The sequence below is a fragment of the Anomalospiza imberbis genome, unplaced genomic scaffold, assembly GCF_031753505.1.
Source record: "Anomalospiza imberbis isolate Cuckoo-Finch-1a 21T00152 unplaced genomic scaffold, ASM3175350v1 scaffold_651, whole genome shotgun sequence".
NCBI classification, from domain to species: Eukaryota; Metazoa; Chordata; class Aves; order Passeriformes; family Viduidae; genus Anomalospiza; species Anomalospiza imberbis.
This window is the reverse complement of record NW_027100264.1, coordinates 1-24,665: the sequence shown is the minus strand read 5'-3', so window position 1 is coordinate 24,665 and position 24,665 is coordinate 1. Positions and strand designations below refer to the sequence as shown.

At 58.9% G+C, this 24,665-nt stretch overlaps 1 protein-coding gene and 1 long non-coding RNA gene across 2 annotated transcripts in view; one reads left to right on the top strand and one right to left on the bottom strand.

The window, feature by feature from the left end:
- Nucleotides 1-7,500, bottom strand: part of POLR2A (RNA polymerase II subunit A) — a 37,380-nt gene extending 29,880 nt beyond the window's left edge. The window contains exons 1-5 of the mRNA XM_068178972.1: nt 7,223-7,500; nt 5,701-5,836; nt 4,818-4,955; nt 3,481-3,656; nt 1,629-1,910 (exon numbers count right to left, since the gene is read on the bottom strand). Of these exons, the coding sequence (XP_068035073.1) occupies nt 1,629-1,910; nt 3,481-3,656; nt 4,818-4,955; nt 5,701-5,836; nt 7,223-7,312 (822 nt within the window). The 5' untranslated portion in view covers nt 7,313-7,500. The remainder of the gene's footprint in view (nt 1-1,628; nt 1,911-3,480; nt 3,657-4,817; nt 4,956-5,700; nt 5,837-7,222) is intronic.
- Nucleotides 7,501-12,721: 5,221 nt separating this feature from the next.
- On the top strand, nt 12,722-22,187 carry LOC137467499 (uncharacterized). Its single transcript, XR_010995540.1, has 3 exons — nt 12,722-12,827; nt 18,077-18,157; nt 22,118-22,187. It is a non-coding gene; the product is annotated as an uncharacterized lncRNA (long non-coding RNA).
- The last annotated feature ends 2,478 nt before the right edge of the window (nt 22,188-24,665 follow it).

The following is a 24,665-nucleotide window of genomic DNA, read 5'->3' as shown; positions in this document are numbered from 1 at the left end:
AGAAAAGCCTAAGCGTCGTGGGAAAGGTGCAGAGTGGATTTGGGGTGGGAGAAAAATGGGGATGCCCCAAAAGAGCGGGGACCCTAAAAAGTGAGGAGACCCCAAAAGGCATCAGGGACCCCAAAACTCACCCTGGGATCCCCCAAAAGCTGCCCCAGGGCTCACCTGGTTGCAGGTGGAGCTCTGCATGACCACAGCTGGGGGCATGGGCAGCACAGTGTCCCAAACACCCCAAAACCTAGGCAATCACCCCAAAAACCCCCAAAACCACCCTGTGAATTCCCAAAACCCCAGAAAATGACCCCAAACCCCAGCAGGTTGTGGGCAGAGCCCTGCATGACCACGGCCAGGGGCACAGACAGGGGGGGCACGGGCAGCACGGTGTCCTGAGCACCCCAAAACCCACCCGATCACCCCAAACACCCCCGAAACCCCAGAGAATGACCCCAAAACCCCACAGAATGACCCTGAACCCCCAGAGAATCACCCCAAACCTCCACAGAATCACCCCAAACCCCCACAGAATCACCCCAAACCCCCACAGAATCACCACAAACCCCCACAGAATGACCCCGAACCCCCAGAGAATCACCCTAAACCTCCACAGAATGACCCCAAACCTCCACAGAATCACCCCAAAACCCCACAGAATCACCCCAAACCCCCAGAGAATCACCCCAAACCTCCACAGAATCACCCCAAAACCCCACAGATTCACCCCAAACCCCCACAGAATCACCCCAAACCCCACAGAATCACCCCAAACCCCACAGAATCACCCCAAACCTGCACAGAATCACCCCAACCTCCACAGAATCACCCCAAAACCTCCACAGAATCACCCCAAAACCCCACAGAATCACCCCAAAACCTCCACAGGATCACCCCAAACCTCCACAGGATCACCCCAAACCTCCACAGATTCACCCCAAACCCCACAGAATCACCCCAACCTCCACAGAATCACCCCAAACCTCCACAGATTCACCCCAAACCCCACAGAATCACCCCAAACCCCAGAGAATCACCCCAAACCTGCACAGAATCACCCCAACCTCCACAGAATCACCCCAAAACCCCACAGAATCACCCCAAAACCCCACAGAATCACCCCAACCTCCACAGAATCACCCCAAAACCTCCACAGAATCACCCCAAAACCCCACAGAATCACCCCAAAACCTCCACAGGATCACCCCAAACCTCCACAGAATCACCCCAAACCTCCACAGATTCACCCCAAACCCCACAGAATCACCCCAAACCCCAGAGAATCACCCCAAACCTGCACAGAATCACCCCAAAACCTCCACAGAATCACCCCAAAACCCCACAGAATCACCCCAAAACCTCCACAGGATCACCCCAAACCTCCACAGAATCACCCCAAACCTCCACAGATTCACCCCAAAACCCCAGAGAATCACCCCAAAACCCCAGAGAATCACCCCAAACCCCACAGAATGACCCTGAACCCCCAGAGAATCACCCCAAACCTCCACAGAATCACCCCAAACCTCCACAGAATCACCCCAAACCTCCACAGAATCACCCCAAAACCCCAGAGAATCACCCCAAACCTCCACAGAATCCCCCCGAACCCCCACAGAATCACCCCAAAACCCCACCTGGTTGCGGGCGGAGCCCTGCATGACCACGGCCGGGCGCACGGACAGCGGCGGCACGGGCAGCACGGTGCACACCATCCACTCGGGCCGGGCGAATTTGGGGTCCATGCCCAGCACGAAGCACTCCTCGTCCGAGATGCGCTTGAAGATCTCGTGCACGCGCTCGGGGCTCAGCAGGATCTTCTTCTCCTGCGAGTCCTCGTTGACGTGCTTCCACTCGGCGTACAGCTCCAGCCCCGAGCGGCGGATGCGCGGCTGGTACCGCCCGCAGCCGCCGTGGCCCTGGAACGGGGGGGGAAAAGGGGGAAAATGGGGTTATCGGGGTGAAACGTGGGGTTTTTGGGGTGACACGTGCGGTTGTCGGGGTGAAACGTGGGGTAATTGGGGTGAAAAACGGGGTTTGGGGCAAAACATGGGGTTTGGGGTGAAACGTGGGGTTATTGGGACGAAAAGTGGGGTTATTGGGGTGAAATGTGGGGTAATTAAGGTGAACTTTGGGGTTTGGGGTGAAAACTGGGGTTTGGGGTAAAACATGGGGTTATTGGGTCGAAATGTGGGGTTATCGGGGTGAAATGTGGGGTTATCGGGGTGAAATGTGGGGTAATTGGGGTGAAATGTGGGGTAATTGGGGTGAAACGTGGGGTAATTGGGGTGAAACGTGGGGTAATTGGGGTGAAACGTGGGGTAATTGGGGCAAAACATGGGGTAATTGGGATGAAATGTGGGGTTAGTGGGGTGAAATGCGGGGTAATTGGGGTGAAATGTGGAGAAATTGGGGTGAAATACGGGCTTATTGGGACGAAATGTGGGGTTATTGAAGTGAAACGTGGGGTTTGGGGCAAAACATGGGGTTATTGGGTCGAAACGTGGGGTTATCGGGGTGAAATGTGGGGTAATTGGGGTGAAATGTGGGGTAATTGGGGTGAAACATGGAGTTTGGGGCAAAACATGGGATTATTGGGACGAAACGTGGGGTTATCGGGACGAAACGTGGGGAATTATTGGGGTGAAATGCGGGGTTATTGGGGTTAGCAATAGGGGCTGGTAGCACCTGCAGCCGCTGTAGCCCTAAAAGGGGGCAAAATGGGGTTGTTGGGGTGAAAATTGGGGTTGTTGGGGTGAAAAATTGGGATTTTTGGGATGAAAAATGGAGATTATTGGGATGAAAAACTGAGGTTATTGGGGTGAAAAATGGAGATTGTTGGGGTGAAAAATGGGGATTTTTGGGGTGAAAAATGGGGTTATTGGGGTGAAAAATGGAGATTATTGGGGTGAAAAATGGAGATATTGGGGTGAAAAATGGAGATTTTTGGGGTGAAAAATGGAGATTATTGGGATGAAAAATTGAGGTTATTGGGGTGAAAAATGGAGATTCTATTGGGGTGAAAAAATGGGGATTTTTGGGGTGAAACATGGGGAATTACAGGGGTTAGCCACAGGGGCTGGTAGCCACCTGCAGCCTGTGGCCCTAAAAAGGGGGAAAATGGGGCACAATGGAATTATTGGGGTGGATAACGAGAATTATTTGGGTTAAAAACAGGGTAACAGGGGTGAAAAAGGGGAATTATTGGGGTTAGCAACAGGGGCTGGTAGCGCCCACACCCGCCGTGGCCCTAAAATGGGGAAAGTAGAAACTATTGAAATTAAAAATGGGATTATTGGGGTGAAAAAGGGAAATTATTGGGGTGACAGAGATGTTAATGAGATCGTTAGCGGGGCAGCAAGAGCGGCTGGTAGCAGCCACAACTTGCTGGCTCTAAAACGGAGAGAAGAGGGGGAAAACAGGCCACAAGGAGAAGTTTTGGGGCCACAAACAGAAGCTTTGGGGCCACCAAGGGGGATTTTGGGGTGCCCACCTTCTCCTTGTGAGGTCCTCGTCGCCCTCGGGCTGCTCCACCCCAAACTTGTGGTCCATCTCCTCGCCCCCCTCGCAGATGTTCTTGCCCTTGCACAGGTCGTAGACGTGGGTCAGCCTCTTCTTGGGCTGCCCCTTGGACTTGCCCAGGATGTCCTTGATCTTGGGTTGTTCTGCCCCAAAAAAACGCAGGTTTGGGTCACAAAATGCCACTTTGGGGCGGGAAAAGGCCGCTTTGGGGGGTCACGTTGTGGTTTTGGGGTCATAAAAGGTGATTTTGGGGGTCTGCTGTTGTCCCATTGTGGTCCCTCAGCACCTCCAGGACCGCCCAGCAGGTGACAACTCTGTATCCCCCAACTTTGTCACCTCCACTTGGTACCCCCAAATTTTGTCACTTCTTGATGTCCCCCAACTTTGTCACCTCCCCTTGGTACCCCCCAAATTTTGTCACTTCTTGATGTCCCTCAACTTTGTCACCTCCCCTTGGTACCCCCAAATTTTGTCACTTCTTGATGTCCCTCAACTTTGTCACCTCCCCTTCGTACCCCCAAATTTTGTCACTTCTTGATGTCCCCCAACTTTGTCACCTCCCTTAGTGACCCCCAGTCTTGTCACCTCTTCTCGGTGGCCCCCAAATTTTGTCACCTCTCCCTGGCGTCCCCCAACTTTGTCACCTCCCCTTAGTACCCCCAAATTTTGTCACTTCTTGATGTCCCTCAACTTTGTCACCTCCCCTTGGTACCCCCAAATTTTGTCACTTCTTGATGTCCCCCAACTTTGTCACCTCCCCTTGGTACCCCCAAATTCTGTCACTTCTTGATGTCCTCAACTTTGTCACCTCCCCTTGGTACCCCCCAAATTTTGTCACTTCTTGATGTCCCTCAACTTTGTCACCTCCCCTTAGTGACCCCCAGTCTTGTCACCTCTTCTCGGTGGCCCCCAAATTTTGTCACCTCTCCCTGGCGTCCCCCAACTTTGTCACCTCCCCTTAGTACCCCCAAATTTTGTCACCTCTTCTCAGTGGCCCCCCAAATTTTGTCACCTCTCCCTGACGTCCCCCAACTTTGTCACCTCCCCTTTGCGTCCCCAGATTTTGTCACCGCTTCTTGATGTCCCCTTCGCTCTGTCACCCCCTGACTCTGTCACCTCCCTTTTTGGACACCCCCAAAATGGTCCCAAAATCCCCCAAACCCCACACCAACCACCCCCCATCCCCGACGTGTCCCCAAGATGTCCCCAAGGTGCCACCACGGAGCCATTTTGGGCCATTGTCCACCCAAAACCAAGCCCTCCCCCAAAATATCGGGGTCCCCGGGGTTTTTTGGGGTCTCAACCGAGTCCACGAGCAGCTTGGAGCGAGAAGAAGCAAACGCAGCGCAGGATTTTCATGGTTTTGCCCAAAAACCCCACGTGGAACACGGGCTTGGCCAGCTCGATGTGGCCAAAGTGGCCCGGACACTCCGTCATGTTCCCTGGGGACACCCCAAAATCGGATTGGGGGACACCCCAAAACTGGATTGGGGAGGGGGTTGGGATAGAGGGGAACCCCCCCCCCCCCAGAATGGGGTTTTGGGGTTGGGAGGAGAACAACCCTAAAAGAACCCTAAAAAAGGGGAGCACCCCAAAAAAAACAGGAAACCCCCAAAAAAAGGAAAAGCCAAAAAAGGGGGACATCACCCCAAAAAAGGGAACCCCAAAATAAGAGAAGGAAACCCCCCCCCAAAAACACCAAAGTCTCCCTCAAGAAATCCCATGGGTGGAGCAAAAGTGAAATCTGGGGAAAGGAAAATGAGGGGAGCTCCCCAAAAAGGGGAGGCCCACAAAAAAAGGACACCCCAAAACCAACAAATCCCCCCCAAAACCAGGAAAATTTCGGGGGGGGGCCCCCTCCCTGTGAAGATCTGGAGGTTGAGGGCCCTTCGTGTGAAAGATGTGGGGGTTCAAGACCCTCCTTGCGAGGGACTTTTGAGGCTGAGAGGGTCCCTGTGAAGATTTGGGGCTTTAGGGGCCCCCCGAAGAGGATTTTTGGGGTTTAGGGGGCCCCCCCAAGAGGATTTTTGGGGTTTAGGGGCCCCCCCAAGAGGATTTTTGGGGTTCAGGGCCCCCTCTCAGAAGAATTTTTTGGGGTTCAGAGGGCCCCCTCTCAGAAGGATTTTTGGGGTTCAGTGGCCCCCTCTCAGAAGGGATTTTTGGGGTTCAGGGACCCCCCTAACTCACCAGCACAGGTCTGGCAGCGCCGCCCCGTCCTCTCGATGACGCCCTGCCGGGGGTCCATGAGCCCCCCCAGTTTGGGGCGTCCCCCCTCGGTGGTTTCGGGGTACTTGATGCCCCCCTCGGTCACTGACATCCGTTTCTGGGGGGCAAAAGAGAAACTGAGGCCCCCGGGGAACCCCAAATTCATCCACGAGCTCCCCTCAAAAACCCTAAATGGGTGAGGGTACCCCAAGTAACCCCCTCGAGTGTCAACAAACACTTTAATCACCCCAAAAATCCCACCTGGCCCCCCTGAGCAGCTCCCAGGGACCCCCAAAACCCCTCCACGGCTCCCTGAGCGACTCGCAGGGACCCCCAAAACTCCTCCAGGACGCCCCAAAGCCATTCCAGAATTCCCCTAAAAACCTCCAGGCACCCCAAGTGTCCTTCGCACCAGCCTGAAGCTCTTCCAAGGCCCCCACAGACACCTCCAGAGACCTAAAGCCCCTCCCAGGACACCCCAAAACCCCTCCAAGCCACCCCAGTGCTTTTCCCGAGGCCTCCAGGGCACCCCCCAGGTACCCCAAAACTCTTCCCGAGGCTCCCTGAGCCACTCCTAGGGACGCCCAAACGCTGCGAGGGATTCTGAGCCACTCTCGGACACCCCAGAGCTCTCCCAGAGGCTCCCTGGGCACCCCAACACCTTCCAGAACCTCGTTTGTGCCCCCGAACCCCCTGAGGACCCCCCCCAAATCCCGCTCCGAGCGCTCCCCTCTCCCCCTCTCAGCCCCCCGGGCCTGTGGGGGGCGCTGTCCCCTCACGGGGCCTCTCCCAGAGGCTCCCTGGGCACCCCGACACCTTCCAGAACCTCGTTTGTGCCCCCGAACCCCCTGAGGACCCCCCCAAATCCCGCTCCGAGCTCTCCCCTCTCCCCCTCTCAGCCCCCCGGGCCTGTGGGGGGCGCTGTCCCCTCACGGGGCCTCTCCCAGAGGCTCCCTGGGCACCCCGACACCTTCCAGAACCTCGTTTGTGCCCCCGAACCCCCTGAGGACCCCCCCCAAATCCCGCTCCGAGCTCTCCCCTCTCCCCGTCTCAGCCCCCCGGGCCTGTGGGGGGCGCTGTCCCCTCACGGGGCCTCTCCCAGAGGCTCCCTGGGCACCCCGACACCTTCCAGAACCTCGTTTGTGCCCCCCGAACCCCCTGAGGACCCCCCCCAAATCCCGCTCCGAGCTCTCCCCTCTCCCCCTCTCAGCCCCCCGGGCCTGTGGGGGGCGCTGTCCCCTCACGGGGCCTCTCCAGAGGCTCCCTGGGCACCCCGACACCTTCCAGAACCTCGTTTGTGCCCCCGAACCCCCTGAGGACCCCCCCAAATCCCGCTCCGAGCTCTCCCCTCTCCCCCTCTCAGCCCCCCGGGCCTGTGGGGGGCGCTGTCCCCTCACGGGGCCTCTCCGCCCCCCGCTCTCGCTGCCCCGGCGCCATTTCCCGCCGCCGCTCGCCCTCAGCCGCCGGCCCCGCGGTTCCGTCCGCGCCGCCCCGGCCCCGGTACCATCTCATCGGGGCTGAGGATCCCGAACTGGACTCGTTTGATGGTGCGCAGCGGGCAGGCGCTGTCGCCCGAGGGCGGCCCGCCGTGCATGGCGCCGGTGGGGCCGCGGCCTCGCGCCGCTCCGACTGTTGGGAACCGACCCCTTCACGGAGGGGTTGAGGGAGCGGGGAGTTTGAACCCCACCGGGTAACCGGCGCCCCACGGAGCCCCCGGCACGGAGCTCCCCCTTTCCCGCTCCGGCCGCTCCGCGCTCTAAGGCGCGACTGAGCGATGCCCGGCACCGGCGCCGCCTATATAGCCTCGGCCCCCCGCGCGCCGCCGGAGGGGGCGTGGCCGGAGCGTACCAAGCGCCCCACAGGCAAAAGGGGGAGGCGCGGGAAAGAAAGGGAGAGACGAGTCCCGTCACGGCCCGTGAGGCGAGCGGCGAGCGGGGAAGGGGCAGGCAGTCGCCCGCTGCTCCGTGAAGCCCTCACGGGACGCGCCGTGGTCGGACCGTAACCCCCCAACCCCCGCTTCCAGCACGGTGGGATCGGTTCATGAATAATTTATTTTAAAAGCGCCGCCCCCCTGAGGCGGAGAGCCGAGAGATCGCGGGGGCGGAGAGAGGCTGACGAGGTGACCTCCGAAGTCGGCGGAGATTGACGGAGATTTCCGAAGTACTGCCGGAGATTTCCGAAGAACTGCCGGAGATTTCCGAAGTACTGCCGGAAGTGGGCGGAGATCGCCGAAGAGCCTCGGAGAGTGACGGAAATGACCGAAGTTAACCGGCGGTGGCCGAACGCTGACGGAAAGAGACGGAACCTGGCCGAAGCATTGGCGGAAGTTATCGAGAGATGCCGAAGCACGAGCGGAAGATGACGGAAACATCCGAATAGATGGCGAAAGAAGTCGAAGCAAAAAGGCGGACGGTGCCGGAAATGGGCGAAGCATCGCTCCGGCCGCGGCCTGCGCAGCCCCGGCCTCGCCCGCCCGGCCCGGCCGCTCCCGGCGCTCCCCACCCGGCTGTGGCCGCTGGGAAAGGCCGAGGCTTTGGGGCCTGTTCCGGAAGGGTGGTGGGGAAGGGGCCGGGCGAGGCGCAGCGCTATTGGAGGAGTATTTTAGGAGCGGGAAGGGAAAATTTGAGGGGGGTAAGAGGGGTTGGGGGCACAATTAAGGGCGTGAAGGTTGCTGGGCAGAAGAGGAGGGGTGTGGGGCTATAATTGGGGTAGGAAAGGGGCATTTAGAGAGGCAGGAGCGTTTGGGGGGCAACTGCAGACAAGGAGGGGGATTTAGGGGGGCAGGAGGGGGTTTTGGGGTGTCTTGGGGCAGCAGTCGGGTTTGGGGGGACAACTGGAGCAGTAAAAGAATGTTGGAGGAGGGTTTTGTAGGGGCAGGAAAGACCACAGGGCCATAACTGGAGAAAAAAAAAAAAAAAAAGGGGGGGAATTTTGGTGTTTGGAGGTCAGGGAGGGGTATCCAAGAGGAGCAGGAGGTTTTGGGAACAATTATGGCAAGAAAGGGAAATCTGGGGGGACAGTGGCAGAGAGGGGGGACCTGGGGGGGAAGGAAAACAGTGTTTTGTGGGGAGCACAAGGGGTTGGGGGGGGATTTAGGGGCAGAGAAGGAGAAAATTTGGGGAGCAGGGGGGGGATTTTGGGGGGTCAGGAGTGGGGGGGAGTTTCCCCCGTGTCACCAGGGGAGGGGGTGACATCACAGGGCGTCACCGGGCCATGGTGTGAGCACGGCACAGCCGGACACGGGAGGTGACACGCGACACGACGGTGACGCTGTGTGACACAACCCAAAATCGTGTGACAACCCCACGTGGTACAGTCGGACACAAAACGTGACAAATGTGACCCGTGATGTAACTGTGACACAACCCAAAATCGTGTGACAACCCCACACGGCACAGTCGGACACAAAACGTGACAAATGTGACCCGTGACACAACCCAAAATCGTGTGACAACCCCACACGGCACAGTCGGACACAAAACGTGACAAATGTGACACGTGACACGACTGTGACACAACCCAAAATCGTGTGACAACCCCACACGGCACAGTCGGACGCAAAACGTGACAAATGTGACCCGTGACACAACTGTGACACAATCTGAGGTACAACCCAAAGGTACAACCTGACACAGCCCCACACGGCACAGCCGGACACACAACGTGACCTGTGACGTGACTGTGACACTGTGTGACACAACCCAAAATTGTGTGACAACCCCACACGGCACAGTCGGACACAAAACGTGACAAATGTGACCAGTGACACGACTGTGACACAACCCAAAATCGTGTGACAACCCCACACGGCACAGTCGGACACAAAATGTGACAAATGTGACCTGTGACACAATTGTGACACAACCCAAAATCGTGTGACAACCCCACACGGCACAGTCGGACACAAAACGTGACAAATGTAACACATGACACAACTGTGACACCAACCCAAAATCGTGTGACAACCCCACACGGCACAGTCGGACACAAAACGTGACAAATGTGACCCGTGATATGACTGTGACACAACCCAAAATCGTGTGACAACCCCACACGGCACAGTCGGACGCAAAACGTGACAAATGTGACACGTGATGTGACTGTGACACAGTCTGAGGTACAACCCCAAAGGTACAGCCCGACCCATGACCCCACCTGGCACAGTCGGACCCACAACGTGACGTGTAACACAACTGTGACACCGTGTGACACAGCCCGAAATCGTGTGACAACCCCACACGGCACAGTCGGACACAAAACGTGACAAATGTGACCCGTGACATGACTGTGACACAGTCTGAGGTACAACCCAAAGGTACAACCTGACACAGCCCCACACGGCACAGCCGGACACACAACGTGACCTGTGATGTCACTGTGACACTGTGTGACACAACCCAAAATTGTGTGACAACCCCACATGGTACAGTCGGACGCAAAACGCGACAAATGTGACCCGTGACACGACTGTGACACAACCCAAAATCGTGTGACAACCCCACACGGCACAGTCGGACGCAAAACGCGACAATGTGACCCGTGACACGACTGTGACACAGTCTGAGGTACAACCCAAAGGTACAACCTGACACAGCCCCACACGGCACAGCCGGACACACAATGTGACCTGTGACGTGACTGTGACACTGTGTGACACAACCCAAAATCGTGTGACAACCCCACACGGCACAGTCGGACACAAAACGCGACAAATGTGACCCGTGACACGACTGTGACACAACCCGAAATTGTGTGACAACCCCACACGGCACAGTCGGACGCAAAACGTGACAAATGTGACCCGTGACACAACCCAAAATCGTGTGACAACCCCACATGGTACAGTCGGACACAAAACGTGACAAATGTGACCCGTGACACAACTGTGACACAACCCAAAATCGCGTGACAAACCCCACACGGCACAGTCGGACACAAAACGCGACAAATGTGACCCGTGATGTGACTGTGACACAACCCAAAATCGTGTGACAACCCCACACGGCACAGTCGGACACAAAACGCGACAAATGTGGACCCGTGATGTGACTGTGACACAACCCGAAATTGTGTGACAACCCCACACGGCACAGTCGGACACAAAACGTGACAAATGTGACCCGTGACACGACTGTGACACAGTCTGAGGTACAACCCAAAGGTACAACCTGACACAGCCCCACACAGCACAGCCGGACACACAACGTGACCTGTGACGTCACTGTGACACTGTGTGACACAACCCAAAATCGTGTGACAACCCCACACGGCACAGTCGGACACAAAACGTGACAAATGTGACCCGTGACACGACTGTGACACAACCCAAAATTGTGTGACAACCCCACATGGTACAGTCGGACACAAAACGCGACAAATGTGACCCGTGACACAACTGTGACACAACCCAAAATTGTGTGACAACCCCACACGGCACAGCCGGACACGCAACGCGATAAATGTGACCCGTGACTGACTGTGACACAGTCTGAGGTACAACCCAAAGGTACAACCTGACACAGCCCCACACGGCACAGCCGGACACACAACGTGACCCGCGACACGACTGTGACACCGCGGGACAGCCCCACACCGCACAGCCGGACACACAACACCCCCCACCACAGTGACAACGCCACACGAGGTGACACCGAGGGCACGGTGACACCTCACCCCCTCCACACCCCGAGCAGAGTCCCTGCTACACCCGGCTGTGGCTGTTGTGGCCCTGGCGTCGTTGTCCCCTGGTTTTGTCGCCGGTTTTTTGTCCCAGTTTTTGGGCTGTGGCACCGTGGTTGTGTCCTCGGCTGTGCAGCACCCGTGTCCCCGCTTTTGTCCCCGTCTCTCTCTCTCGCTGTGTCCTTTTTTGTGTCACTGTAACCCCAAATTTGTCCCCACTTCTGTCTCCTCGTGTCCCCAGCTGTGTGCCAGTGTCACCCATGTCTCGTGGTGTCCCCTCCTGTGTCACCCGTGTCTCGTTGCGTGCTGTGCTCGTGTGCCCAGCTTTGTGTCATTTTGTCCCCACTTGTGTCCCCCCGTCCCCTCAGCCCTGTGTCCCCTGCTTGTGTCCTGCTGACCCCCAACTCTGCCCCCCAAACCCCGTCCCCACTTTTGTCACACCCCTGGCTGTGTCCCCTGTCCCTTCTGTGTCCCCCTGCCTGCCCACTTGTGTCCCCTCCTTGTGTCCCCCACTTGTGTCCCCCTGTCCCCACAGCTGTGTCCCCCAAATGACCCCGTGTCCCTCTTGAGTCCCACTGCCCCCCCTTTACCCCTGCTTGTGCCCCCCCCGTGTCCCCCCGACTGTCCTCCCCGAGTCCCCCCATATCCCCCCGTGTCCCCCCAATGTCCCTTCACGTCCCCCCCGTGTCCCACCCATGTCCCCCCATATCCCCCCCCGTGTCCCCCCATATCCCCCCCCATTTCGCCCCCCGTGTCCCCCCCATATCCCACCCCGTGTCCCCCCATATCCCCCCCCGTGTTCCCCCCATATCCCCCCCCGTGTCCACCCCATGTCCCCCCCATATACCCCCCCATGTCCCCCCCATATACCCCCCGTGTCCCCCCCCGTGTCCCCCCATATCCCACCCCGTGTCCCCCGTGTCCCCCCATATCCCACCCCGTGTTCCCCCCCATATCCCCCCCCGTGTTCCCCCCGTGTCCCCCCATATCCCCCCCCGTGTTCCCCCCGTGTCCCCCCCGTGTCCCCCCATATCCCCCCCCGTGTCCCCCCCGTGTCCCCCCATATCCCCCCCGTCTCCCCCCCGTGTCCCCCCATATCCCCCCCCGTGTCCCCCCCATGTCCCCCCATATCCCCCTGCGTGTTCCCCCCGTGTCCCCCCCCGTGTCCCCCCATATCCCCCCCGTGTCCCCCCCATGTCCCCCCCATATCCCCCTGCGTGTCCCCCCCGTGTCCCCCCCGTGTCCCCCCATATCCCCCCCGTGTCCCCCCCGTGTCCCCCCATATCCCCCCGCGTGTCCCCCCCTTGTCCCCGCGCCGTGGGGCGGGGGGGTCCCTCCCTCCCTCCCAACCGGGGCCCAACGCGCCGCCTCCATCTTGTGCCGCCGCCGCCGCCGCCGTCGCGACATCACCGGCCCCGGGACAGGCCCCGGTAACGACCCCCCCACCCCCCACCCCGGGACCCCCACGGGGCGCCGGGACCTCCCCCCAACCCCCGAGCCCCCCCCCCCCCCCCGCCCCCGCGGCGTCCCCGCGCCCCCCCTCCCCCCGGCCCCGCTCCCGGCGCTGTCACCGCGCCGCGACCCCCACGGGATTGGGGGGGGGGGGCAGGGCGGGGGGAACGCGACCCCCACCCCCCGCACTGCCCGGGTCACGCCCACCCCCTAAATACCCCCCCGCCCCCTCAACCGCCCCCCCGGACGCCCCAAACGCCCCCCGGACCCTCCCAAAACACCCTGGCAGGACCCCAAAGTGTCCCCAGGGACCCCCAAAGTGCTCTGGGACCCCCCAAAGTGCCTGCTTCGCCCCCCCCCCCGCACCCCAAAACGTCCCTCCCCGCCCAGGACCCTGCTCTGTCCCCCCCAAATCACACCCGACACCCCCCAGCCCCCCCAAATGCTGCTGGGAGGGGGGGGCTGGACCCCGGGGGGGTGACGGGGTGACGCGGGGGGGTGACAGGGGTGACGCGGGCGGGGGGTTGGGGGGGGCGGCCGCGTGTTTGTGCCGGGGTGGGGGGGCCTGAGGGGGGTTGTGGGGGTGCGCGCCGGGCGCGCCTGCGCGGCCGTGAGGGTGACGGGTCGGGGTTGTGCGTGCGCAGGTGTGCCGGGGCCGGCGCGCGGGGTTGTTTGTGCGCGTCCAGTTGTTTGTCCAAGCGTGTCGTGTCCGTGCGGGGCTGTGCGTGTGCGGGTGTTTGCGCGTGTGCGGTTGTTTGTGCGGGCGTTTGTCTGTCTGTCCGGGCGTGTCGTGTCCGTGCGGGGCTGCGCGTGTGCGGGTGTTTGCGCGGTGTGCGGTTGTGTGTCTGTGTCAGGGTTGCGTGGGGGTTGCTTGTCCGTGTCCGGTTGTTTGTGTCAAGTCCCGTGTCTGGTTGTTTGTCCGTGTCTGGTTGTGCGTCCGCGTGGGAGCTGTGTGAGGGTTGGTTGGCGCGCGGTTGTGCGCCTGTGTGTGCTCGTGGCTGTTGCGTGTCCGTGTGCGGTCGTGCCTCTGCTGTCAAGCGCCCGTGTGCGGTCGTGCATCCGTGTGAGGGTTGTTTGTGTGAGGGTTGTGCATCTGCGTGTGCTCGTGGCTGTTCATGTCCGCTTGTGTGTCGTGTCCCTGTGCGGTTGTGCACCCCTGTGAGGGTTGCGTGAGGGTTGTTTGTCCACGGACGGTTGTGCCTCTGCCTGTCAAGTGTCCCCTGTGTGGTTGTGTCTTGTTGTTGTGTGGTTGTACGCCCGTCTGAGGGCTGTATGAGGGGGTTTTTGTGCGGTTGTACACCTGACTGACGCCGTATGAGGGATTTTTTGTGCAGTTGTATGCCTGTCTGAGGGTTGTATGAGGGGTTTTTGTGCGGTTGTACGCCTGACTGACGGCTGTATGAGGGGGTTTTGTGCGGTTGTACGCCCGTCTGAGGTTGTATGAGGGGTTTTTGTGCGGTTGTACACCTGTCTGAGGGTTGTATGAGGGGTTTTTGTGCAGTTGTACGCCTGACTGACGGCTGTATGAGGGGTTTTTTGTGCGGTTGTACGCCCATCTGAGGGTTGTATGAGGGGTTTTTGTGTGGTTGTACGCCTGACTGACGGCTGTATGAGGGGTTTTTTGTGCGGTTGTACGCCTGACTGAGGGTTGTATGAGGGGTTTTTGTGCGTTGTATGCCTGACTGACGGCTGTATGAGGGTTTTTTGTGCAGTTGTACGCCTGACGGACGGCTGTATGAGGGGTTTTTGTGCGGTTGTACGCCCTTCTGAGGGTTGTATGAGGGGTTTTTGTGCGGTTGTACGCCTGACTGACGCCTGTATGAGGGGTTTTTGTGCGGTTGTACGCCTGACTGACGGCTGTATGAGGGGTTTTTGTGCGGTTGTACGCCCGTCTGAGGGTTGTATGAGGGGTTTTGTGCGGTTGTACGCCTGACTGAGGGTTGTGTGTGTGTTCTTTGTGCAGCTGTGCCTGTGCACTCACGCACACCTCCCTGCGGGTGCGCGTCAGCTGTCCCCGTCCGGTTGTTGGTCCGTGTACGCCTGTGTCTCTGCCTGTCACGTGTCCCTGTGCATTTGTCCATCCATGCGAGGGTTGTGTGGGGGCTGTTCGTGTGCGGTTGTGCCTCTGAGTGTGGCTGTGAGCGCGTCACACCCGTGTGCGGTTGTGTCAGTGTCCGTGCGTGGTTGTGCGTCAGTTTGAGGGCTGTGTGGGGGTTGTTTTCCATCTACAGTTGTCCCTCTGCGGGTGAAACATCCGTGTGGGGGTTGCGTGGGAGAAGTTTGAGTGCGGTTGTACATCCACGTGTTCGGTTGTTTGTCACATCCGTGTTCGGTTGTGCGTCACATCCCCTGTACGGTTGTGCACCCGCGGCTGGCTGTGTCGCATGTCCCCGCGCGGTTGTACACCCGTGTTCGGCTGTGCGTCACACACCCGCGCACGGTTGTGCGTTGTGTCCGAGCGTAACCGCGCATCCAGGCGCGGTTGTTGGGGGGGTTGTGGGGCTGCGTGTGTTGTGCCCCGTGCGCGGTTGTTGTGTCTGACACGTGTCACGTGTGTTGTGTGTGTGGAACAGGTGTTGGTGCGTGGTGCACCAGGTGCTGTGGCTGTTGTGTGGGTGTGTCACCTGTGTGTATGCAGGTGTGTGTGTGTCACACCTGTGTGTGTGTGTGTCACACCTGTGTGTGTGCAGGTGTGTGTGTCACACCTCCATGTGTGTGTGTGACACCTGTGTGTGTGTGTGACACCTGTGTGTATGCAGGTGTGTATGTGTGTCACACCTGTGTGTGTGCAGGTGTGTGTGTGTCACACCTCTGTCTATGTGTGTGTGTGGGTGACAACTGTGTGTGTGTGCAGGTGTGTGTGTGTCACACCTGTGTGTGTGTGTGACACCTGTGTGTGTGTGTGACACCTGTGTGTGTGCAGGTGTGTGTGTCACACCTGTGTGTGTGTGTTGTGTGTGTCACACCTGTGTGTGTGTGTCACACCTGTGTGTGTGTGTGACACCTGTGTGTGTGCAGGTGTGTGTGTCACACCTGTGTGTGTGTGTGTGTGTGTCACACCTGTGTGTATGCAGGTGTGTGTGTCACACCTCCATGTGTGTGTGTCACACCTGTGTGTGTGTGTGACACCTGTGTGTGTGTGTGACACCTGTGTGTGTGCAGGTGTGTGTGTCACGCCTGTGTGTGTGCAGGTGTGTGTGTGTCACACTGTGTGTGTGTGTGTCACACCTGTGTGTGTGCAGGTGTGTGTGTGTCACACTGTGTGTGTGTATGTCACACCTGTGTGTGTGCAGGTGTGTGTGTCACACCTGTGTCTGTGTGTGTGTGTCACACCTGTGTGTGTGTCACACCTGCGTGCACGTGCAGGTGTGTGTAACAGCTGTGTGTGTACAGGTGTGTGTGTGTGTCACACCTGTGTCTCTGTGTGTGTGTCACACCTGCGTGCACGTGCAGGTGTGTGTGTGTAACACCTGTGCGTGTGCAGGTGTGCATGTCACACCTGTTTGTGTGTGTCACACCTGTGTGCACGTGCAGGTGTGTGTGTGTAACACCTGTGGGCAGGTGTGTGTGTGTGTGACACCTGTGTGTGTGTGACACCTGTGCATGTGTGCAGGTGTGCGTGTCACACCTGTTTGTGTGTGTCACACCTGTGTGCGTGTGCAGATGTGTGTGTGTGTCACACCTGTGGGCAGGTGTGTGTGTGTGTGTCACACCTGTGTGCATGTGCAGATGTGTGTGTGTGACACCTGTGTGTGTGCAGGTGTGTGTGACACACCTGTTTGTGTGTGTGACACCTGTGTGTGTGCAGATGTGTGTGTGTGTCACACTGTGTGCAGATGTGTGTGTGTGTGTCACACCTGTGTGCGTGTGCAGATGTGTGTGTGTGTCACACCTGTAGGCAGGTGTGTGTGTGTGTGACACCTGTGTGTGTGTGACACCTGTGTGTGTGCAGATGTGTGTGTGTGTCACACCTGTGTGCAGATGTGTGTGTGTGTGTCACACCTGTGTGCGTGTGCAGATGTGTGTGTGTCACACCTGTGGGCAGGTGTGTGTGTGTGTGACACCTGTGTGTGTGTGACACCTGTGCATGTGTGCAGGTGTGCGTGTCACACCTGTTTGTGTGTGTCACACCTGTGTGTGTGCAAGATGTGTGTGTGTGTCACACCTGTGGGCAGGTGAGTGTGTGTGTGTCACACCTGTGTGCGTGTGCAGATGTGTGTGTGTCACACCTGTGGGCAGGTGTGTGTGTGTGTGTGTGTCACACCTGTGGGCAGGTGTGTGTGTGTGTGTGTGTCACACCTGTGGGCAGGTGTGTGTGTGTGTGTCACACCTGTGTGCATGTGCAGATGTGTGTGTGACACCTGTGTGTGTGCAGGTGTGTGTGACACACCTGTTTGTGTGTGTGACACCTGTGTGTGTGCAGATGTGTGTGTGTGTCACACCTGTGTGCAGATGTGTGTGTGTGTGTCACACCTGTGTGCAGATGTGTGTGTGTGTGTCACACCTGTGTGCGTGTGCAGATGTGTGTGTGTGTCACACCTGTAGGCAGGTGTGTGTGTGTGTGACACCTGTGTGTGTGTGACACCTGTGTGTGTGCAGATGTGTGTGTGTGTCACACCTGTGTGCAGATGTGTGTGTGTGTGTCACACCTGTGTGCGTGTGCAGATGTGTGTGTGTCACACCTGTGTGCGTGTGCAGATGTGTGTGTGTCACACCTGTGGCAGGTGTGTGTGTGTGTGACACCTGTGTGTGTGTGACACCTGTGCATGTGTGCAGGTGTGCGTGTCACACCCTGTTTGTGTGTGTCACACCTGTGTGTGTGCAGATGTGTGTGTGTGTCACACCTGTGGGCAGGTGAGTGTGTGTGTGTCACACCTGTGTGCGTGTGCAGATGTGTGTGTGTCACACCTGTGGGCAGGTGTGTGTGTGTGTGTGTGTCACACCTGTGGGCAGGTGTGTGTGTGTGTGTGTGTCACACCTGTGGGCAGGTGTGTGTGTGTGTGTGTGTGTGTCACACCTGTGGGCAGGTGAGTGTGTGTGTGTGTGTCACACCTGTGGGCAGGTGAGTGTGTGTGTGTGTGTCACACCTGTCTGTGCATGTCCTGTTGTCCCCTCCCGCCCGTGACGCGCTCACACTTCCGCGTTGCCCCCCAATTCTCCCTTTTGACCACGCCCCTTTCCTGACCACTGCCCTTTAACCACGCCCCTTCTGACCCCGCCCCCTCAGCCTCCGCCTGCTCCTTTAACACCGCCCGCGGCAGGACGGGGCCCCGTGACGTCACTCCCAGCCCAGCCAATGAGCATCCAGGTGAGCCCATGACGTCAGCGGCGCGCGCGCGGCCCTTAGAACGGAATGGGCGTGGTCGCGGGGGGTGGGGTGGGCGTGGCCTGGCGCTCCCTTCCCCCTGATTGGCCGCAGGTGAAAGGTGTGTCCGGACGGGGAAGGGGAGGGGTCTGGGGAGGAGGAGGGGGGGGGTTGTTCCCATGGTAACGGTTGGGTGACACTCCCCCCTCCCCCCCCCCCCCCGGTGACGTCGCGGACGGGACGCCGCTGTCAGGCGGCTCCGGGGGTACCTGGGGGGGCGGGGGCGGGGGGCACGGCTGGGGGGGGAGGGGGGGGGAGGGTTGGGTGTCCCCCCTCCCCCCCCGGGTGACCCTCGGGATCCCCTCGCGGGCTGTTCCGGGCGATGGGGGAGGGGTTTGGGGGTGTCCCGGGGGAAGGGGAGGGGGTGCACGGTGGGGGGAGGGGGTCCCGCCGCCTTTTCCTCCCCCCCCCCTTCCCCCCCCCAAAATTCCCCCGTGAGGTTCCGGTTGTAGCGAGGTTCCGGTTGTAGCGTCAGGTTGTCCCCGCCCCCCTCCCACCTGTGTCACCTCCCCACCCCCCCCCCCCCAGGTGTCACCCCCTGCCCTCAGCTGTTGCTGTCCCCACCCCCCTTGTCCCCCCCCTCCCCCCCCGCTGGGTGCGACACACCCCCCCACAACGTCACCTCGATGACGTCCACACCGCCCCACCCCCCCGTGTTGTCACCGGTGTCCCCTTGTGGTGACGTCATGTCGCCCTCAACCCCCCCCCGCCGCTGTGACGTCACACCCCTCCCCTCACAACGACAACCAGCCCTGACCCATGACGTCACTCTCCCATGTGATGACATCACTCTCCACCCCCGATGACATCACGCCCGTCCCCTTGCTGTGACGGCGGCATCACTCTGGAGAATCCCTCGCCGTCTCTTTGTCACCCGCGTCGGGTGTTGTGACCCCTCCGATGACCCGGGGTACCCCCAAATCCGGGTGTTTCACCCCAAATCTGGGTGTTCCCTCCTAAATCCCAGTGTTTAACACGCATATCTGGGTGTTTTCCCCCAAATCTGGGTGTTTCACCCAAATCCGGGTGTTTTCCCCCAAATCCGGGTGTTTCCACCCCAAATCCGGGTGTTTCACCCCAAATCTGGTTGTTCCCTCCTAAATCTGGGTGTTTTACACCCAAATCTGGGTGTTCCTCCTAAGTCCAGGTGTTTTAAACCCAAATCTGGGTGTTGTCTCTTAAATCCGGGTGTTTTACACCCAAATCTGGGTTGTTTTAAAACCAAATCTGGGTGTTCCCTTCTAAGTCCGGGTGTTTTCAACCCAAATCTGGGTGTTCTCTCTTAAATCCGGGTGTTTTACACCCAAATCTGGGTGTTTCACCCCCAAATCTGGGTGTTTTTAACCCAAATCTGGGTGTTCCCTCCTAAATCCCGGTGTTTTACACGCAAATCTGGGTGTTTTCCCCAAATCCGGGTGTTTTCCCCCAAATCCGGGTGTTTCACCCCAAATCTGGTTGTTCCCTCCTAAATCCGGGTGTTTTCCCCCAAATCCGGGTGTTCACCCCAAATCCGGGTGTTTCACCCCAAATCTGGTTGTTCCCCTCCTAAATCTGGGTGTTTTACACCCAAATCTGGGTGTTCCCTCCTAAGTCCAGGTGTTTTAAAACCCAAATCTGGGTGTTGTCTCTTAAATCCGGGTGTTTTACACCCAAATCTGGGTGTTTTAAAACCAAATCTGGTGTTCCCTTCTAAGTCCGGGTGTTTTCAACAACCCAAATCTGGGTGTTCTCTCTTAAATCCGGGTGTTTTACACCCAAATCTGGGTGTTTCACCCCAAATCTGGGTGTTTTAAACCCAAATCTGGGTGTTCCCTCCTAAATCCCCGGTGTTTTACACGCAAATCTGGGTGTTTTCCCCCAAATCCGGGTGTTTTCCCCCAAATCCGGGTGTTTCACCCCAAATCTGGTTGTTCCCTCCTAAATCCGGGTGTTTTCCCCCAAATCCGGGTGTTTCACCCCAAATCCGGGTGTTTCACCCCAAATCTGGTTGTTCCCTCCTAAATCTGGGTGTTTTACACCCAAATCTGGTGTTCCCTCCTAAGTCCAGGTGTTTAAACCCAAATCTGGGTGTTGTCTCTTAAATCCGGGTGTTTTACACCCAAATCTGGGTGTTTTAAAAACCAAATCTGGGTGTTCCCTTCTAAGTCCGGGTGTTTTCAACCCAAATCTGGGTGTTCTCTCTTAAATCCGGGTGTTTTACACCCAAATCTGGGTGTTTCACCCCAAATCTGGGTGTTTTAAACCCAAAATCTGGGTGTTCCCTCCTAAATCCCGGTGTTTTACACGCAAATCTGGGTGTTTTCCCCCAAATCCGGGTGTTTTCCCCCAAATCCGGGTGTTTCACCCCAAATCTGGTTGTTCCCCTCCTAAATCCGGGTGTTTTACACCCAAATCCGGGTGTTTCACCCCCAAATCTGGGTGTTTAAAACCCAAATCTGGGTGTTCCCTCCAAAGTCCGGTGTTTTACACGCAAATCTGGGTGTTTTCCCCCAAATCCGGGTGTTTTAAACCCAAATCTGGGTGTTACTCTCCTAAATCCGGGTGTTTTACACGCAAATCCGGGTGTTTTTCCCACAAATCCGGGTGTTTCACCCCAAATCTGGGTGTTTTAAACCCAAATCTGGGTGTTCTCTCCTAAGTTCGGGTGTTTTACACCCAAATCCGGGTGTTTTCCCCCAAATCCGGGTGTTTCACCCCAAATCTGGGTGTTTTCAACCCAAATCTGGGTGTTCTCTCCTAAATCCGGGTGTTTTACACAAAATCCGGGGTGTTTTACACACAAATCCGGGTGTTTCACCCAAATCTGGTGTTCTCTCCTAAATCCGGGTGTTTTACACACAAATCCGCGTGTTTTCCCCCAAATCCGGGTGTTTCATCCCAAATCTGGGTGTTTTAGACCCAAATCTGGTGTTCCCTCCTAATTCCGGGTGTTTTACACCCAAATCCGGGTGTTTTCCCCCCAAATCCGGGTGTTTCACCCCAAATCTGGGTGTTTTAAAACCCAAATCTGAGTGTTCTCTCCTAAACCCGGGTGTTTTACACCCAAATCCGGGTGTTCCCCCACAAATCCAGGTGTTTTACACCCAAATCCAGGTATTCCCTGAAATCCGGGTGTTGTGACCCCTCCAATGACCCTGAGTACCCCCAAATCCGGGTGTTTCCCCCAAAATCCAGGTGTTCTCCCCAAATCTGGGTGTTTAAACCCAAGCCCGGGTGTTCCCCCCCAAATCCGGGTGTTCCCCCCCAAATCTGGGTGTTCCGTCCCAAATCCGGGGGTTTCACCCCAAATCCGGGTGTTCCTTCCCAAATCCGGGTGTTCCCCCCCAAATCCGGGTGTTCCCCCCCAGATCGGGTGTTCCTTCCCAAATCCCGCTGTTGTGACCCCTCCAATGACCCTGAGTACCCCCAAATCCGGGTGTTCCCCCCCAAATCTGCGTGTTTTAAACCCAAGACCGTGTGTTCCCCCCCAAATCCGGGGGTTTCACCCCAAATCCCGGGTGTTCCATCCCAAATCAGGGTGTTGTGACCCCTCCAATGACCCTGAGTACCCCCAAATCCGGGTGTTCCCCCCCAAATCCGGGTGTTCCCCCCCCAGATCCGGGTGTTCCTTCCCAAATCCCGCTGTTGTGACCCCTCCAATGACCCTGAGTACCCCCAAATCTGGGTGTTCCCCCCCAAATCCGGGTGTTTTAAACCTAGACCGTGTGTTCCCCCCCCAAATCGGGGGTTTCACCCCAAATCCGGGTGTTCCGTCCCAAATCCGGGTGTTGTGACCCCTCCAATGACCCTGAGTACCCCAAATCCGGGTGTTCCCCCCCAAAATCCGGGTGTTCCCCCCCAGATCCGGGTGTTCCGTCCCAAATCCCGGTGTTGTGACCCCTGTCCCGGTGTCCCCCCCTCCAGGAGGCCCGGCCGGCTGTGACCCCTCCCCGAGGACCCCCGGAGCTGCAACACCCAGTCCATGAGGGCCCCCGCACACAGGTGGGGCGCTGGGGGATACTGGGGGATACTGGGGGGCACTGGGGGGCACTGGGGGGCACTGGGGGATACTGGGGGATACTGAGGCAGAGCAATGGGGGACACTGGGGGCACTGGGGGATACTGGGGGGCACTGGGAGGCACTGGGGGGCACTGGGGGGCACTGGGGGGCACTGGGGGGCACTGGGGGATACTGGGGGATACTGAGGCAGAGCAATGGGGGACACTGGGAGGGCACTCGGGGCACTGGGGGATACTGGGGGGCACTGGGGGGGCACTGGGGGATACTGGGGGGCACTGGGGGATACTGGGGGGCACTGGGGGGGCACTGGGGGATACTGGGGGGCACTGGGGATACTCGGAGGCCACTGGGGGGCACTGGGAGGGCACTGGGGGATACTGGGAGGGCACTGGGGGACACTGGGGGATACTGGGGGGGCATTGGGGGATACTGGGGGATACTGAGGCAGAGCAGTGGGGGACACTGGGGGGCACTGGGGGATACTGGGGGGCACTGGGGGATACTGGGGGATACTGGGGGGGCAATGGAGGGCACTGGGAGGCACTGGGAGGGCACTGGGGGATACTGGGGGGCACTGGGGGATACTGGGAGGGCACTGGGGATACTGGGAGGGCACTGGGGGGCACTGGGGGATACTGGGGGGCACTGGGGGATACTGGGGGGCACTGGGGGATACTGGAGCACTGCTGGTGGTTCTGCCCCTGCTTCCCCCGCAGTTCCCGATGGTTCTGCCCTTTTCCCCCGCTCCCCCCGCCATTCCTTCCCGTTGGTTCGCTCCCGTCCGCCATTTTGAGCCGCCTCAGGCCGGGCAGGCCCCGACGCAAAATGGCGGCGCCGGGCCGGGGACAGCGACCCCGGGAGAGGGGACCCCAAAACCCCAGAGTGACCCCAAAACCCCACAGGGACCCCGGGAGAGGGGACAGCGAACCCAGAGTGACCCCAAAACCCCACAGGGACAGCGAACCCCAGAGTGACCCCAAAACCCCACAGGGACCCCGGGACAGCGAACCCCAGAGTGACCCCAAAACCCCACAGGGACCCCGGGAGAGGGGACACTGAACCCCAGAGTGACCCCAAAACCCCACAGGGACCCGGGGACAGCGAACCCCAGAGTGACCCCAAAACCCCACAGGGACAGCGAAACCCCAGAGTGACCCCAAAACCCCACAGGGACCCCGGGACAGCGAACCCCAGAGTGACCCCAAAACCCCACAGGGACCCCGGAGAGGGGACACTGAACCCCAGAGTGACCCCAAAACCCCACAGGGACCCCGGGACAAGCGAACCCCAGAGTGACCCCAAAACCCCACAGGGACAGCGAACCCCAGAGTGACCCCAAAACCCCACAGGGACCCCGGGACAGCGAACCCCAGAGTGACCCCAAAACCCCCCGGGACAGCGAACCCCAGAGTGACCCCAAAACCCCACAGGGACCCCGGGAGAGGGGACACTGAACCCCAGAGTGACCCCAAAACCCCACAGGGACCTGGGGACACTGAACCCCAGAGTGACCCCAAAACCCCACAGGGACAGCGAACCCCAGAGTGACCCCAAAACCCCACAGGGACCCGGGGAGCAGTGAACCTCAAAGTGACCCCAAAACCCCACAAGGGACAGCGAACCCAGAGTGACCCCAAAACCCCACAGGGACCCCGGGACAGCGAACCCCAGAGTGACCCCAAAACCCCACAGGGACCCGGGGACAGCGAACCCCAGAGTGACCCCAAAACCCCACAGGGACAGCGAACCCCAGAGTGACCCCAAAACCCCACAGGGACCTGGGGACACTGAACCCCAGAGTGACCCCAAAACCCCACAGGGACCTGGGGACACTGAACCCCAGAGTGACCCCAAAACCCCTGAGTGACCCCAAATAGTGAACCAGGTGTCTAGATGACCCCAAAAAGGGGACCCAGGTGTCTGGGTGACCCCAAATTGTAGCTCCACCCACCCAGGTGACCCCAAAAAGGGGACCCCGGTATCTGGGTGACCACAAATAAGGACCCAGGTGACCCTAAATGGTGGTTTCACCCACCCAGGTGACCCCAAATTGTGAACCAGGTGTCTGGGTGACCCCAAATAAGAACCCAGGTGACCCCAAATTGTGAACCAGGTGTCTGGGTGACCCCAAATAAAAACCCAGGTGACCCCAAACCGTGGCCCCACCCACCCAGGTGACCCCAAACTGTGGCCCCGCCCACCCAGGTGACCCCAAATTGTGAACCAGGTGTCTGGGTGACCCCAAATAAAGACCCAGGTGACCCAAACCGTGGCCCTGCCCACCCAGGTGACCCCGTGCCCCCGTTTTTTCCCCCCGCAGGTGGCCGGCGCGGGGATGGCTCCGGTCGTGGAGGTGTCGGACGCCGGGCACTGCCGGGCGCTGCTGCTGGAGCTGAACGAGCAGCGCCTGCGGGGCCAGTTCTGCGACGTCACCATCATCGCCGAGGACAC